The sequence below is a fragment of the Acipenser ruthenus genome, chromosome 49, assembly GCF_902713425.1.
Source record: "Acipenser ruthenus chromosome 49, fAciRut3.2 maternal haplotype, whole genome shotgun sequence".
Taxonomy (NCBI): Eukaryota; Metazoa; Chordata; class Actinopteri; order Acipenseriformes; family Acipenseridae; genus Acipenser; species Acipenser ruthenus.
The window spans coordinates 4,650,338-4,667,066 of NC_081237.1; the positions used below are offsets into that span (position 1 = coordinate 4,650,338).

The 16,729-nt window shown below is 43.1% G+C and overlaps 2 protein-coding genes across 7 annotated transcripts in view; both read right to left on the reverse strand.

The window, feature by feature from the left end:
* Positions 1-409: 409 nt before the first annotated feature.
* On the reverse strand, positions 410-10,961 carry LOC117428876 (spindlin-W). Of its 6 annotated transcripts, none has more exons than XM_059015233.1 (5): positions 10,838-10,961; positions 6,690-6,731; positions 6,083-6,330; positions 4,678-4,911; positions 410-3,683 (listed from the first exon to the last, which is right to left on the reverse strand). In XM_059015233.1, the coding sequence occupies exons 2-5, from the start codon at positions 6,707-6,709 to the stop codon at positions 3,478-3,480; spliced, it is 708 nt and encodes a 235-aa protein (XP_058871216.1). In that variant the 5' UTR covers positions 6,710-6,731; positions 10,838-10,961; the 3' UTR covers positions 410-3,477. The 6 variants fall into 6 exon arrangements, with proteins under 6 accessions (XP_058871216.1, XP_058871217.1, XP_058871219.1 ...); XM_059015234.1 differs by having other exon boundaries at positions 10,870-10,959; XM_059015236.1 differs by having other exon boundaries at positions 10,890-10,914.
* A 1,616-nt stretch (positions 10,962-12,577) lies between these two features.
* The window catches only part of LOC117428854 (transmembrane protease serine 9-like), a 17,656-nt gene continuing 13,504 nt past the window's right edge, over positions 12,578-16,729 (reverse strand). The window contains exons 10-13 of the mRNA XM_059014823.1: positions 15,881-16,028; positions 14,721-14,856; positions 13,712-13,972; positions 12,578-13,496 (exon numbers count right to left, since the gene is read on the reverse strand). Coding sequence (XP_058870806.1) covers positions 13,344-13,496; positions 13,712-13,972; positions 14,721-14,856; positions 15,881-16,028 — 698 coding nt within the window. The 3' untranslated portion in view covers positions 12,578-13,343. The remainder of the gene's footprint in view (positions 13,497-13,711; positions 13,973-14,720; positions 14,857-15,880; positions 16,029-16,729) is intronic.

The following is a 16,729-nucleotide window of genomic DNA, read 5'->3' on the forward strand; positions in this document are numbered from 1 at the left end:
ACATGTAAACAGAAATATGAAAAACTACAAAGCGGTATGTTATTCAATATGTTTTAACGTAACATTATTCAGCAGGTTTCGATCAACTTTATGAAGCAACATTTGTTAATTCTAAAGGGTGATGCAAAACTTTTAACCATAACTGTACAGCAGCACTGGGGGGTGGAGGGGTCAGTGAAAATAATGCTTCATTTCTTCATGAGGGTTTTAATGGAACACCATTCAAGGCAGGGACATTTCTTAGGACATTCACTGTGCTTCTATCCCCACCTAGTGGTCAACCATGGCAGATGCACCTAGCTGGGAAATGTTAGGTATATTGGGATGTTTGTTTCTTACATAAGGACCAGCATGGCTTATTCTATATAAGACATTGCTCATTTTATAGAAGAACACAACTGAGACAAACTGCAAAAAAATATCTCTTTTATTCTTAACGACAGCTTCATAATACAATAACATATTAAATGGTGAATGCAAGACTTTACAAACTACCCCAAATACAGCTTTGGTGAAGCAGCGAAAAGAGAAAGTGTTAATTAGGGGTGTGCCGATACTCATACTCGGAATTGACTTCAAGACGTGTTTAACACCCATTCAATAACATGTTGATTTCAAAACAAGAAAAGCGGTCCTTCCCTCACCTTTACAATCGACTACCAATCAACGACAATTCACTTCCGCAGGGAGTGTTTTAAAGCCGTCTGGAAGTGAATTTTCCTCTCATCCGGGACGCTGACATTTATCAGTGCGACTGTCGGCACAGCCCTAGTATTAAAAACCCTTAAAGAATAAACAGCTTCAAACACCAGTTTAAAGTTTTTCTTTTCTTTTGTAACCTTCCCTGGTTATGAACTTCCAGAACACGCAGACACAAGGAAAGATAATGACATGTAAATGTAAACATGATGTTTGAAACTACGTACTCTTAAGATGTGAGCATCTCGATGCTTTCAAATCTCTGCAAGCCGATACACAACACTGCAGTGCAGATACATCACAAAAACCCCACGAATGGATGGTCTGTCCCGGTATGCCATACTGCTGTATACAAAACTGGTTTGTGGGTGCTTTCTTTTCAAAGTCAGATCTCAAGTGTATACCAGCAACTTACCTTCAGATTAATTATATTCACTGTTGAAATATTTGTTTAGACACATATTTTGTGTTAACTCCATACCTTAGGAGAGTGTGTTTATATTATTATTATTATTATTATTATTATTATTAAACTTTTAAAATCCTGAGATTTTAATTTTTGGAAACGTCTACCTTATTGAAAAAGCACTGGTTCTTTTTTTTATTATTTAAAAGCTTTTTGTTTAGCGTGCAGTTAAAACTGTCACTGTCAATAATGTACGTGACTTCTCACACAAGCTGAGCGAGAGTGTGACCAGTTTGATTGTGGAGCTCAGGCAAACGAATCCATGCTTTACACAGTGCTGTACTAAAGGGATCCGAGTTCGAGTCGGAGCTGCTAACGCAGTTCCTCCTGCTTTGATGCGACTATACCTTTCCAGGTGGATCATATATTCAAATCCCACTGAGGACAGTGGGAATTCTGTTTTCCCAGGATCTTGATAATTAACTTGTGACGGATATTACGATATCACATATAGTCTTTGAAAAAATAAATCATTAAGTTACCAGACTGATAGGCTTCTGAACCTCACCTGGCATTAAGCAACATAAATAATAAATACAAAAGCTTTACTACACACAGGCAGAACCAAGACAGGCTGCTCAATTATTTTTTGTTTTTTTCCTTCCCGTTAGTTAAAGCGATAAGTAATATACCAACAGGCAGCGTGTTCAGCTTTTCTAGACGAGATCTAGGGAGCCCAGTGGATTATAGAAGATGACCTAGGCTTTAATCACCATGCTAATTAGAGGTCATCCATGGTGTTTTAAAGGCTTGGTGAACACTATCAAACTGTCTGTAACAGCACAGGCTGTGGGGAGCTGCACTACTCCCCTTTCCCACCAGGGGGCGCTACTTAACAAGTGGGGTTAACAAGTCTTGCAACAGGAAAAACTTCCATAAATACTAAACTAGAAAAGAATATATATATATATATATATATATATATATATATATATATATATATATAACGAAGAAGTATTTATAACATTGGATCCTGATTCTCCTTGGATATGGAGCCGTTTGCTATTCTCTCTCTCTCAATATATATAACTCATGGGCGTTTTAACAGACCCTGATTCAAACGAATATTGGGCTACCTTACTGTACCTAAGGTAGCATTAGGTAGTCCAAGATTACTTCTAATCTGGGTTTTGACTGGTGCACAAGGTAAAAGCACAGCGAAGGCAGCACTGCATGAAACGCTTGTCTGCTTTATAGCTTCACTGCATGTGTTTCTATCCTTTCAGGACCCTATTACACCTACTTCAGAACGCACTGGCTTCGTGCTTGTCGTCCAGCCAGCTGGACAATTAAACTAGAAGCATGCTTCATTATCGGAACCGCGCCCCAGGAACCACTTTTAACAGGCACGGCTCCAAAGCCTCCCCCTTCTGTAAAGCAGCTTCATTCAGGACTCAGTCTGAGCACCCAGCAGGGCTGCAAGCAGGAACAGAGGTACAAGGCTGAGATTCGGGGGGACAGCAGCTTTATCTGAAAAGGGCCGCTACTGGTTTAACACGAAGAATTTAGTGGGCGTATTTGCCGGTGAGACTGTCCATCGTTTCCGAACCAGAGCTCTGCTTCAAAGTTATTTAAGTGCTTGCTTTCTTTCTTTCTAAACAAACATGCCAAACAAATGAAATTAAAAAAAAAGGTTGACTTCGCTTGCCAGGGCCAGGAACCAGTTCTCTTACAAACCGCAGCCCTACTACTGTACATAAGCACATCGTTAAGAAAACATTTTGAAAGCTAGAATTGTACACAACTCCCTGCGACTAAATCTTCACGCTACTCCAAATATATAAATAAATTATTTCCGTAAAGCCAATATAAAATGCCAGAGAGCTGAACAGATACTCAGTTTGCCTGTTAAACTTTCTTTTTTGAAGTTTACTATACTGTCCCACTTCATACTGAAATCCCTTCCTAGCATTATATTCACAAAAAAAAAACAAAAAAAAACAGAGTTATACAATTATTGTATAATCTAAAAACAGTAGCTTTTTTTTTTCTCGGAGTGGAGGTTAACAGCATGCTTCTTACTCTGATTACAAGAAGAAAACATATATAGAGTTAGTGGTAACTGCACTGTTACTAAGCTGCAAAATCCCCATCTACTTTCATTGATCAGGGAAAGCAATCCTGGGCCGGCTAGACTTTAGTGGGGGGGGGGGAACAGAACTCAAAGGCTGTTGCTGGGGCAACCAGATTCTACTGGCGGAACCCTCCAGTGTTCTACAGCTCAGTGCCTTTCTTTAGGAGCACTCCCCAGGGGCGTGGGTAGGGGGGTAGGGAGGTCTAAACCAATGGGGAAAGTGCAGCTTGGAATCCCTTTAGGAAGTCTTGACCAGGTCGTACACGTGGATGTGGAAATCGTCATCGTATTTGATGTAGTAGACGGAGGGCTTGGCCGGCACTTGGAAGATGACCAGCCCGGTCCTCTTCACGCCCTTGTCAGTGACGTACTCCACCTGCTTACCCACCAGGCTCTCCGGCTCCTCCCCGGGCTTGCGGTCCGCTGGCAGCAGGTGCCTGTTTTCTGTGACAGGAGACAGCCGCACAGCAGCGTTTCAGCGATTGCTGCCTAATGCATGTTACAGGGCTGATTACCTCTAACCTGGTGCTGCCTTACTTCATGTAACATTAGGAAGTAATGGGGGGACTACAGCTATGACCAAAAGTTTAGCATCACCCTGTATAATGAACTAATTTAATTTAATGAAGTCTAATGAAACCTGCTGTATAATGTTACATTAACTTATTATAACATACTGCTTTGTAGTTTTCCATATACTTAATGAAAAATGGACAAATTGCAAAATGTGATATTTTTAAATCTAACATGAAATACTGTGCTATTATTATGACTTCCGGTAGTTTTTTTGCGATATCGTTTTATAGATTACATAATGTGAAATAAAATATCTAAATTAAGTTCATAGTTTGTTTTGTTTTTTTAAATGTCTCAATCCCACAATTCTCGGTGATGCTAAACCTTTGGCCCTAGCTGTGCGTGTTTATCCTGTAATGACCTTTCAACTCTATCAGCCCCACTTACTGTACAGGTACAGCATTTAAGATTCACCAGACAAACTCAAAGCATGTTAAAACCAGGTGGAGATGAAACCCCAACGATTGCAAACATCTTAACATAGTAAGGGAAATAGTATTATTATTATTATTATTATAAATGAATTGAAGCTAGCTTCTCTTTCCTATGGTTTACATACCCTGATTAAGTCTAATCTTGAACTGTCTAATGTTAGGTAAGGTAATCCAAGATTAGAGCTAATCAGGGTCTTTGAAACCAGAGCTTTAACACACGTCATTAGTCAGTGAGAGAGTCACGGACAGAAATAAGTCCACTCCTATTGCATATTGATCCATTCCTGGTTTTACTCTGAGTTTAATAAGGCACACCTGAGCTTGTTACCTATACCGTGGCTAATCAAGCTCATATTAGAACGGGTAAGCTGCTATGCGACGGGAGTCTTACTCCCCTCCCCGGGGTGAGCGAGCGAGTGTGGGGGTACCTGCTTCGGGCAGGATGCGCAGGTCTCCGTCCTCGTAGTCGTCCCACAGCTGGTACATGTAGAGCACGGGGTCCTTCTCGTAGGTGATGTAGTACCAGTTTGTCATGATGGGCGCCCGGGACAGCACCATGCCCCTCCACTCGTTCTTCTCACCGTCCTCCTTCTCGAAGAGGTGCTCCACTGCCTTCCCCACCAGCTCCTCCGCATCCTCAGGGACCTTGATCTTCGTATTCACTGCCCAGAGAGAAAGGGAAACTCAGACGACTGTAGCAAACCAGATCCAACCCTCGTCCCTGTTACACACTTCAGATACTGCACATGGGACCCCCAGTGCTTACTGAACCTTTACTTAACCAGGAAAGTCCCGTCGAGATTCAAATCTCTTTTTCAAGGGAGACCTGATCAGGAAGGTGGCATGTAATACAAACCAAAAAACTCCACTCAAATTCAAACAAGTTTATCAAATTACAAGAGGCAATTCAGCAGCACCAGCCAAAACAAATTCCGTACGAACACTGGGAACGAATTGTTCTGTACAGTGAAAGACATGTTACAGCAAACGTGTATTTTCATTTCTTCTTGTTTTTACATATATCCGGTACTACATTATGAGAAAGAAGTTCTCGGTTTCCACACGTTCCTCTCTCTCTCATCCTTCCTGGTTCGTTTCACCTCTGCAGGGTCTTCAGGGTCAAAGCATGAATTCTTCTTATAATAATAATAATAATAATAATAATCATAATAATATATTAATAATAAGTTTATGGATCCTCTTATAAAAGTTTACTATGATCTTTTTGCACATGTCCCATGCTTTTCCCATGGTTATACTATGCATTTACCATAGTTTGCCATGTTTTTTTAATATGCTTTACCATACATCTCTGTCTTTTACAATGCTAACCTATGCTTCACCAGGCTTTCACAGTGCTTTACTAACACTTTGTTTTACTGTGGGAAACTTTTATAAGGGTCAAACCGATGTGCGGATGTTCCTGCAGCACTAGACTCACTGGATTCCCTGCAGGTCCCCTCCACTCCCCCACTGGATTCCCCGCAGGTCCCCTCCACTCCCCCACTGGATTCCCCGCAGGTCTCCGCCACTCCCCCACTGGATTCCCCGCAGGTCCCCTCCACTCCCCCACTGGATTCCCCGCAGGTCCCCTCCACTCCCCCACTGGATTCCCCGCAGGTCCCCTCCACTCCCCCACTGGATTCCCCGCAGATCCCCTCCACTCCCCCACTGGATTCCCCGCAGATCCCCTCCACTCCCCCACTGGATTCCCCGCAGATCCCCTCCACTCCCCCACTGGATTCCCCGCAGGTCCCCTCCACTCCCCCACTGGATTCCCCGCAGGTCCCCTCCACTCCCCCACTGGATTCCCCGCAGGTCCCCTCCACTCACCCACTTTCTCGCTCAGGACCTGGAGCTGCGAGACCCGCTCATCTTTGAAAAGCTCGATGCCGTAGATGCAGTCGAAGCCGTCGTACTTCACCATGAAGAGCGAGGGGTTGACGGTCAGCCGGTCCAGGACCGTCCCCTTCCACTTGGTCAGCGCCCCCTTCTCCCGCCAGGTGTGCTGGATCCGCAAGCCCAGGATGCTGCCTGGGTCGGGGGTCACCGAGTCGCTCAGCTCCCCGCTACTGCGCTTCCTGGAGCGGGACGACAACGACCACGAAACGCAGTTTCATCATCTTTCTCTGTCTGGTTTTAAAGATCGTATTTGGGGAATTCTCAGAGCCTCTCAGGTGCTGTTGAAGGAATGCTAGGCTAGGTTTTGAAATCTGTTTCCTTACCTGCTTATTAGCAGCATCAACATTATCACTCTGCCCCACGCTTTTCTGCACTTTAATTAATTTGTTTTTCAAATTTGAACATGCAGTTACATCAAAAGACAGCTAACGTCAAAAGGCACCAAGGAACTGAAAATGATCTACACAATACAACATTAATAAGGCTAGCAAGAGGGTTTAAAGTGGTTTCTTTGCCAAGTCCACCCAATCAAACTTACCTGCCCTTTTTCTTTGACATGTTCCCATATATTCAAGCAGCGCTGCGGACAGAGAGAAACAAGCATGTATCAGGAGAGCTTTACCCCTTTAAGACGTGCTAAACTATATGTCTGTGTGGTACTGTTGCCCTTCCAGAGTTTCAAAACATCTATACTGTCAGTAGCAAATGCAGGCAGTTTGAGAGCAAGACAAATTTGCTTAAACAAATTATTATTCTGAATAAAAAAAAAGGTTGGTGTGGTGTAAGCTATCCAATCAGAATGCAGTGTGTGCGTGTGTGCGCGTGCATGTGTGTGTGCATGTGTGTGTGTACATGCTAGCATGTCTGTCTTCATCCATTCATACAGGGTTTTATTTTTGGATCTTTAAGCTACTTTACCATTTCCTGTGGAAACTTCTACCTCGCAATTAACGTACAGGCAGCTGTGGAGATAGGGTTACCCCAGGCGAGTCTGCAGGAGCACAGCACGCTGATATCGTGCATTAGCAGCGCTACCAATACTATTGCAGTAAACACAGTGTCAGCTTCACCCAGCGGCTATGCAACAAAACACAGTGCTTCAGCTTTCAGTCTCTCTGCTGGGGAAAGCAGTGAATGCCGATTCTCACCCAGCTCCACTTACGAGACCCTAATCATCACGAAACCGATCAGTGCTCTGCCCCCGAAATGTGGAGCACAGTCTAGATTCGTGTGTACCACCTCGCCAGCACAAGCTACCTGAGAAACGTCATGTAAAACAGGAGGACTGACTGACAGCCTCCATGTACCCCCAGATTCCTGTTTACCACCTCGCCAGCACAAGCTACCTGAGAAACGTCATGTAAAACAGGAGGACTGACTGACAGCCTCCATGTACCCCCAGATTCCTGTTTACCACCTCGCCAGCACAAGCTACCTGAGAAACGTCATGTAAAACAGGAGGACTGACTGACAGCCTCCATGTACCCCCAGATTCCTGTTTACCACCTCGCCAGCTCAAGCTACCTGGGAAACTCCATGTGAAAGAGGAGGACTGACTGACAGCCTCCATGTACCCCCAGATTCGTGTGTACCACCTCGCCAGCACAAGCTACCTGAGAAACTCCATGTGAAAGAGGAGGACTGACTGACAGCCTCCATGTACCCCCAGATTCCTGTTTACCACCTCGCCAGCTCAAGCTACCTGGGAAACTCCATGTGAAAGAGGAGGACTGACTGACAGCCTCCATGTACCCCCAGATTCCTGTTTACCACCTCGCCAGCACAAGCTACCTGAGAAACTCCATGTGAAAGAGGAGGACTGACTGACAGCCTCCATGTACCCCCAGATTCCTGTTTACCACCTCGACATCTCAAGCTACCTGAGAAACTCCATGTGAAACAGGAGGACTGACTGACAGCCTCCATGTACCCCCAGATTCCTGTTTACCACCTCGCCAGCACAAGCTACCTGAGAAACTCCATGTGAAACAGGAGGACTGACTGACAGCCTCCATGTACCCCCAGATTCCTGTTTACCACCTCGCCAGCTCAAGCTACCTGAGAAACTCCATGTGAAAGAGGAGGACTGACTGACAGCCTCCATGTACCCCCAGATTCCTGTTTACCACCTCGCCAGCACAAGCTACCTGAGAAACTCCATGTGAAAGAGGAGGACTGACTGACAGCCTCCATGTACCCCCAGATTCCTGTTTACCACCTCGCCAGCTCAAGCTACCTGAGAAACTCCATGTGAAAGAGGAGGACTGACTGACAGCCTCCATGTACCCCCAGATTCCTGTTTACCACCTCGCCAGCACAAGCTACCTGAGAAACTCCATGTGAAAGAGGAGGACTGACTGACAGCCTCCATGTACCCCCAGATTCCTGTTTACCACCTCGCCAGCTCAAGCTACCTGAGAAACTCCATGTGAAAGAGGAGGACTGACTGACAGCCTCCAAGTACCCCCAGATTCCGCTACCCTCCATAACTTGTCCTGAACAAGTTTCAGAACCATCGGATATACAGATATATGTATTAAAGGCAGCTCCGTCCACACACTAGGTCACACTTTTTATATATATATATATATATATATATATATATATATATAATTTCATTAGCCTAACCCACCACAACACCGCCATAAGCGCAACCTAATCGTTAGTATTAGTTATACCTGGCTAAAGAAGATCTCTCCAGACTGGCTTGTATTATTATATACAGTATAAGGGTAGCTTTGAACGCGCACCGCGGGGGGTGCTTGTCAAGCACAAAGATCATGTGTCACATTAACAACAATAAGACCCGGCCCACTGAGAACACCGGCTAGAAATCCGAGAACGTACCATTTTAAGAAATGGAAAATGCACACCTTAACTAAATATATTGACAACAAAACGTATATTTATTAAAGAAAATGAAGAGGTCCGCACAGGATTTTGAAACGACGAGCTAGTCAACAGCAGGGCTGTTGCGTATTTGTTTTTCTGGTTGCTGGTTTCTTTTCCTATAATATGTTACACTGGGTATATTATTAAAACCCACACACAGTCAGCGACTTCCTACCTTGATCCAAAGAAATAGCGAATATCACACGCCTGCTGAAAACCTAACAAACTACGGTAAGAGTGTCTCACGGGTTTGCATGGTGACCCTACAGCACAAAGAACGCATACACTCTCTGTGAGATATTTAACCGATTTTGTGATCAGTAAAACACCGCAGGAAAAAAATTACAGCATCGCTTTAAAATGGCTGTATATTTGTGACATTTCCTGGTTTTGGTTTTGTTATCGTACTTTGGTTTCCAGAGCTCCCTGAAGAGGTCAGTAGCAGACGCCGTACTGTACTGTCGTGCTGTTTGTTTACCATGGTACTGACAGGACGTGGGTAAGTTTGTGTCAAATTCATACACGCTTTTAAAACACAAACTGGTCTCATTAGCCGAATTCAATACACGAGTCGTGGACAACCACGACATTTTGTATTTATTTTATTTATTTTAACACAGAGGTCTAAACAAAATCTTATTATTATTATTATTATTATTATTATTATTAGTATTATTATTATTATTATTAATAAACAATTCTGCAAGTACGTTGGATAATGTGCAGTGTCACAGAGCCACTAAACTATGTCATTATTATTATTATTATTATTATGATTTTATTCCTGTGAAATGCACTGCACGCCGGTAGTTTTTTGTAGGGCTGCGTGCGGCGTAAAATATTGTTCTGAAGAAGTGTGTGCAGTGTGTATTTCTAAGGGTAACATGTAGGTGACACAGTTCCATCAGCTTCTGATGTATACTCCTGGCGCAACTGTCCTTTACGCAGCGATCCTTAATTCTGTGACAGCGGTTCACGAATTTAAATACCGTACAGTGCATTCTGTACTGTGCATTACACACGTATACACACACACACGTTATATATATATATATATATATATATATATATATATATATATATATATATATTAAGAATTGGAAGCCTACAGATGTATTCAATGTATGTCTACACGGCATACAGAATGGTAAAACAGTATCGCTTCTTCGCATTGTATTTCAGGAACATCACAGAACAACAACATCGTCGTCATCACCACCACACACACACACACACACACACACACACACACACACACACATACACAGGCGTCAACGCTACGGCTTTCTCGAACATGCGCAACAGGCAAAACGGATCACTAACTAGAGCGTTAATTAAACAGCAGCTAGCGACGGAATTCCACCCGCCGCCCAAATGAAAACTTGCCCACCGGTGCGCGTTACCTGAGCACTGTTTTCATGCCTGTGTCTGCTGTAAATCTCCCTGCAGTGTGCAGTCTCACAGTCACACCAGGCAGCCTGCACACACACACAAAAAAAAAAAACCCTCACAAATTCGCTGTGGGCAAAAGACTACAGCTCCCAAGGTGCTGTGCGCGACGGAGCCCGGTAAAGCGAAGGCTTTTGGAACCCTGTCTAAGCGCAGTATGTCATGGGAAATGAAGTCCATCGGCAACCCCTTTCGCGTTCGTCTCCGAACCTGTCTGGTACACAGAGCTACGCACGACTAACGGCTGGAGAGGGGAGATACAATCCAGTGCATAAGCGTATGTTTAATTTACTGCTAAACATCTCAACGCAAGCTGTTCGTGAGTGCACTGGGGTAAACGCGTACATTTTATAAGTACCACATTTCATTTTGCCCACCCGGAATCCCAAACTCAAACCGTTTTGTCGCCCTTCGCTCCCGTCAAGTATCCACAAGATGAAATAGTCCACCTTGTTATTTGAACTGCATTACCCATAATGCACCGAGGCACGAAACTACATCTGGTGGCGTTCTAGTGACGCAAATCCGTTTGGCACTTTAGTGGCATGGAAGTGGGCGTTGATTGACTTAGCCGCTTTTCTTGTCTGATAGTTGCCTGACTGCACATATTTTGTTCCCCTGGTAAGGTTGGGCTTTGGTTATTTTCTCTCTTTGGACAGATCGGTGTGAAATTGGATCCATTCCTGGTTTTACTATGAGTTTATAAACAGGGGTTCACATAACTGGTACGCATGCGCATCAATAAAATAAACCGCGAACTTCCATGTTGTTTTAATTCATAACAGGGTAGCATTTTTCATAAAGGCAGCGAGGGTGCATATAATGTGGCTGTGTGCCTAACCTCCCGATTTTCCATTGAGTCACAAGACCAAAATTAAATACCCGTCCCCATCTTGCTAGCGCTGTCATTGGCTGCTTCAAGGTTTATTTTTTTAATAACAGGAGAGCGATAGGTTGAAACTGAAGTTCGTAACGTCAATGATTCTTTTATTGGACACTTAAAGCAACCAATGATAGCAGGGATCTCAATTTAGCTGTCCATTCAGAGAAGAGGGATGTAGTTATGGGGCGTGGCTAGAGGTGTTGATGTTTGAGAGCCGTAATATTTCAACCTGAGTTTTTTAAAAATAAAAAAATTCTTTAGGCGTTTTACTTAAAATAGAACTTCGTCTCCCTCAGTTATGTCCTTCTATAAATACCGTTATGCTAACGTGTTCAACAACACTAAAGTGAAGAAGTTTTTTGCTGAAGTTTGGCGGTGGGCTATTGAAATAAACAGAGAATATGTGATAATTTGTTCGTTGTAATAACCAGCAATCCGGACTCCTGCTTAAACATCAAAAATCTAGCTCCAAATTTGCAACCATTTCATTCAGGAATTCTAGCATAATTTTCTTTCACTTTATATATATACAAAACTTTAAATATACCTATATTTATGAATGGATTCAATGCCCGAGCATGGAAACCAACTGCTCCCTAAAATCTATACCCACCAGCATCCTGCAGTGCTGCAGAATTAAAAACTGCTTCATATAATCAGCTTCACAATACAGTAATAGAAAATGCTATTCCCTTTGCTGTGTTCAAGCAGTACAAGCAAACTGCTTAGGAAAGCGTGTCAGGTTTTTAAAATAAATCAATCTTTCCATTGTAAATCTGAATCCAGTACACTAGGCTGCACTGTTGGGTTTCTCTTATTGAAGTTATGTAGCAGTCAGCTCTGTTCAAAAGCCTGCTTTTGTAAAAAAAAAAAAAAAAGGTGTGGAAAGATAATTAAATAGAAATATAATTGTACCAGCAATGGTTTGACTGCAGTCTGCAGCACTTTTTCATTCACGGTACAGTTGATTTTTTAACATGTGCTTCGCCATGCTTTTGCTAGCTTTTCTTATGTAAAGTTTACAACACTTTCCTAAATAATTGCTCATGCAACACCGCATACACTGCTGCAGATGGAAATTGCAACTGTAAAAAAAACCATAGCCGTTAATTTAAAGAACAGAAGTCCGGTTCTGGGAGTTGAGGACACATCAGGTTGTGCAACGTTACTCCAGACTCTGCAATAATAACCGTCTTCAAAAGTGAAGCAACTCCTGCCTTTTTATTATCCAATTTAAACGATTTTATTATGTTTTTCACCTTTGTCTATGACTTTATATAAAACAATATATATAAAAAAAACTGCAGTGCATTGTTTCCTTTTTGGAAAAAAAATATACATTTACAAAAATAAAACATCCTTCACAACAAGAATCACATTCTGCTACCCCAGATGTTTAAAAAAACAAAGTCAAGTGTACTGTATTGTAAACTACAGAGCAGCCACAAGTATCACGCTGTGATACATCAAAAATAAAACCACACAATAACAACACACTATGGGGGGTTTGATGAAACACAACCTCAGTATGGATCTAGGTGCAGATTGTCTTTCAGAGCCCAGATTCCAGGGTTGGAACTAAGACCCCCATTGCATAGCAGTTTGATCCATTCCTGTTTTTACTATTAGTTTGGTCAGACACACCTGAGCTTGTTACCTATACACTGGGACTAATCAAGCTTGTATTAAAACCTGGAATGGGTGAAGCTGCTATGCAATAGGAGTCTTATGTCCAACCCTGAAGTCTTTAGAACACTACCCCCTTTCTCTAAACTTAATGTCTAATAGTGTTAAATCGGGCACCTGATCTTAACCTCTAATTGTTACAGTTTGGGATATTTAATGGCCAACTAAATGTCAATTTTATGTAAAAAACAAACAAAAACCCGGAATATTACAGTTCTGATTGCGTGTAGTTAGACGCTGGCAGCGAGACGCACGGTGGTGAATGTTGTTCGTCTCCTCAGATTACTTTCTGATCATCACTTTTTCAATCCAATTTCTGTAACTGGCGATCCGCGTGTAAACGTCCGGGAACGTGGGGTCTCCGCACTTCGCACCCGAAAAGGAAACCACGCCCACCGAAGCACCTCCACAAACCAGCGGCCCGCCGGAGTCCCCCTGGAAACAACACGGACACGTGGAGTCATTAGTAAATCAATTAATCCAGTGTCGACCACCTTGGTTTTTGTTGTGTGCCTAAATTAAACACTCACTGATGTTTAATGCAGAGTTTAGATGCAATTTCGTGCAAGTCCAGCAGGTGGCAATAAATCAGAATATAACGTGTTTTTTTGGGCTTCGAATCCCCATTACGGTTAAATCGCATTACACACCGAGCAAAAGCCTTTGACAGAGCCCTGGTCTGTAGCGCAGGTCATGGTTTTGTCGATCCTGATATGGCTCATCCACCGTTTGCCGCACTCCTGCCTGCTCAGGGCGGTCGTCTCCACCTCTTGCAGTTTATCAGGGTAGGTATCGTCGCCGGTGACGTCGCCCCAGCCCGCAGTACTGCACGCCGTTCCCGCTGCCACGTCTCCGCGGCTCTTTACAGGGATCGGCTGCACGTAGCGGTTCAAAGTGGCGTTTCGATTCAGCTGTAAAAGAAATCCCTTTTCATCATGTACGTTTTTCTTAACAGTAAATATGCATGTAACTCTATACTATATATCTGTAATTATGTATTTTAAATTAATGTTTAATGTTTATATATATATATATATATATATATATATATATATATATATATATATATATATATATATATATATATATATATATAAACATTAACAATAATTAACAAACATTAACAATAATGAATGTACCTATTCCTAATCTGTTTCTCTATATTTGTGCATGGACTTCCGCCCTGCCTACACTCTGGCAGAGGGGAAAGGTCACACTGTGTGGTCCAGTGGTTAAAGAAAAAGGCTTGTAACCAGGAGGTCCCCGGTTCAAATCCCACCTCAGCCACTGACTCATTGTGTGACCCTGAGCAAGTCACTTAACCTCCTTGTGCTCCGTCTTTCGGGTGAGACGTAGTTGTAAGTGACTCTGCAGCTGATGCATAGTTCACACACCCTAGTCTCTGTAAGTCGCCTTGGATAAAGGCGTCTGCTAAATAAACAAATAATAATAATAACTGAAGAAACAGAACGTGGGACAACTCCGAATGATTAAAAACACCACAGCATAGTGAAGGGGGCGTGTAAGAAAGACATTGAAATGACATTGATTATAATCAAATTGCAAAACAGAACCACTGACTAAACTCCTAGTATATTGGGCAGGTTTCCATTGTCCAGGATCTGCAGCTGATCCCTAGAGACCGGAATGAAGGCTTACCTTCAGCAGCATGATGTCATGCTTCAGAACGCCCTCTCTGTATTTCGGGGGCCTGTAGCTCTTTTGCACACTGAATATCTGCTGAGATGCCTCTCTCTGTGTGACCGAATGAGCCCCCAGAACAACCGTGAGCCTCCTGCAATACAACGAAACACAGCGAAGAATTAGACAAAGCAGGTCTGCTGCACAACCGTGAGCCTCCTGCAATACAACGAAACATAGTGAGGAATAAGACAAAGCAGGTCTACTGCACAACCGTGAGCCTCCTGCAATACAACGAAACACAGCGAAGAATTAGACAAAGCAGGTCTACTGCACAACCGTGAGCCTCCTGCAATACAACGAAACACAGAGAAGAATAAGACAAAGCAGGTCTACTGCACAACCGTGAGCCTCCTGCAATACAATGAAACACAGCGAAGAATTAGACAAAGCAGGTCTACTGCACAACCGTGAGCCTCCTGCAATACAACGAAACACAGCGAAGAATTAGACAAAGCAGGTCTACTGCACAACCGTGAGCCTCCTGCAATACAACGAAACACAGAGAAGAATTAGACAAAGCAGGTCTACTGCACAACCGTGAGCCTCCTGCAATACAACGAAACACAGCGAAGAATTAGAAAAAGCAGGTCTACTGCACAACCGTGAGCCTCCTGCAATACAACGAAACACAGAGAAGAATTAGAGAAAGCAGGTCTACTGCACAACCGTGAGCCTCCTGCAATACAACGAAACACAGAGAAGAATTAGACAAAGCAGGTCTACTGCACAACCGTGAGCCTCCTGCAATACAACGAAACACAGAGAAGAATTATACAAAGCAGGTCTACTGCACACACCCACATTGCTTCCTTACAGTATCAGAAGTTACAATATCGAAAAAAGTTCAAGGGGAATGATCTCTTAAGTAAAATCATCAGGAACTAGTAATAATAATAATAATAATAATAATAATAATAATAATAATAATAATAATAATAATAATAATAATAATTAATGCAGAAGTAGAAACGCTTCTGAAATTGCAGTGCTAAGTTGTAAACTTCACTTTGCCTCTTTGGGGCTCAGCGTGAAGTGTACGTCTCAAGATCTGTGCTAAGAGAGCAGTCCTTTGCACTGATGGCAGGATCGCCGCCCCTGTGTTAGGCTGGGCTCACCCGCTGCAGTGTGCCGCTGTCAGCACAAAGTCCTCCCGCACCAGCACCCCCCCGCACTGGTGCACCTTCTTAATCTGCAGCGATGCCATGTAGGGCCGAGAGTGTGGGGGGGCCTCGTGACCCCCAACTATGCTGTCCGGAACCGGCCCTGCGAGAGAGAACATAAACCGATACTTTAAATCATGGATCGGCTACTTTTTAAATAAAAAAACACTCAAACCAAAACTGTGACAATTGCTGCTAACCTCAATCACACTATTTAAGGCAGTAACTACAGCTGGGAGCATTGAGACCAATAGCTGCTATGCTATTTTGTTTATCCAGACTGTACTCTGCTGTTCTGTGGCAGTGTAACAGGACTTGGAATCTGGTGAAAGAGGATGGGAGAGAGATTCCACTTACTGTAGAACTTGTGTTACAGGGCTGGTAGCTTTCATGGTCTTTCCTCTTAAATCCCTGGCCTAGGCAACATTCTTACAAACTTTGTGGTGAGTCAGCAGGCCTCCTGTGTCTAATGCTCAGGTCCTGAACAGCTCTCAGGCTTTTCCTGAAAACTCTTAAAGCTCTTTTTTTTGTGGGCCTGAAGGCATCCTCCTATCCCCTCTCCCCTATGTGAAAAGCTCAAGAAGCAAATTGAAAACAGTGACGCTTTGAAAAGCTTGGAGAAAACAGCTGCTGCAGCCAGTTCATTTAAAAAAAAGTTTCATCTTAATAAAAAGCATACTTACAGGAATATGCAGCCGACAGTAGCAACAGCAACCAAGCGAAGAGAGAAGGCTCCATGTTTTGTGTCCTTGCTTGGGCTCTCAGGAATGGATTTGCAGATGAAGAGATTCTGTCTTTTTATTC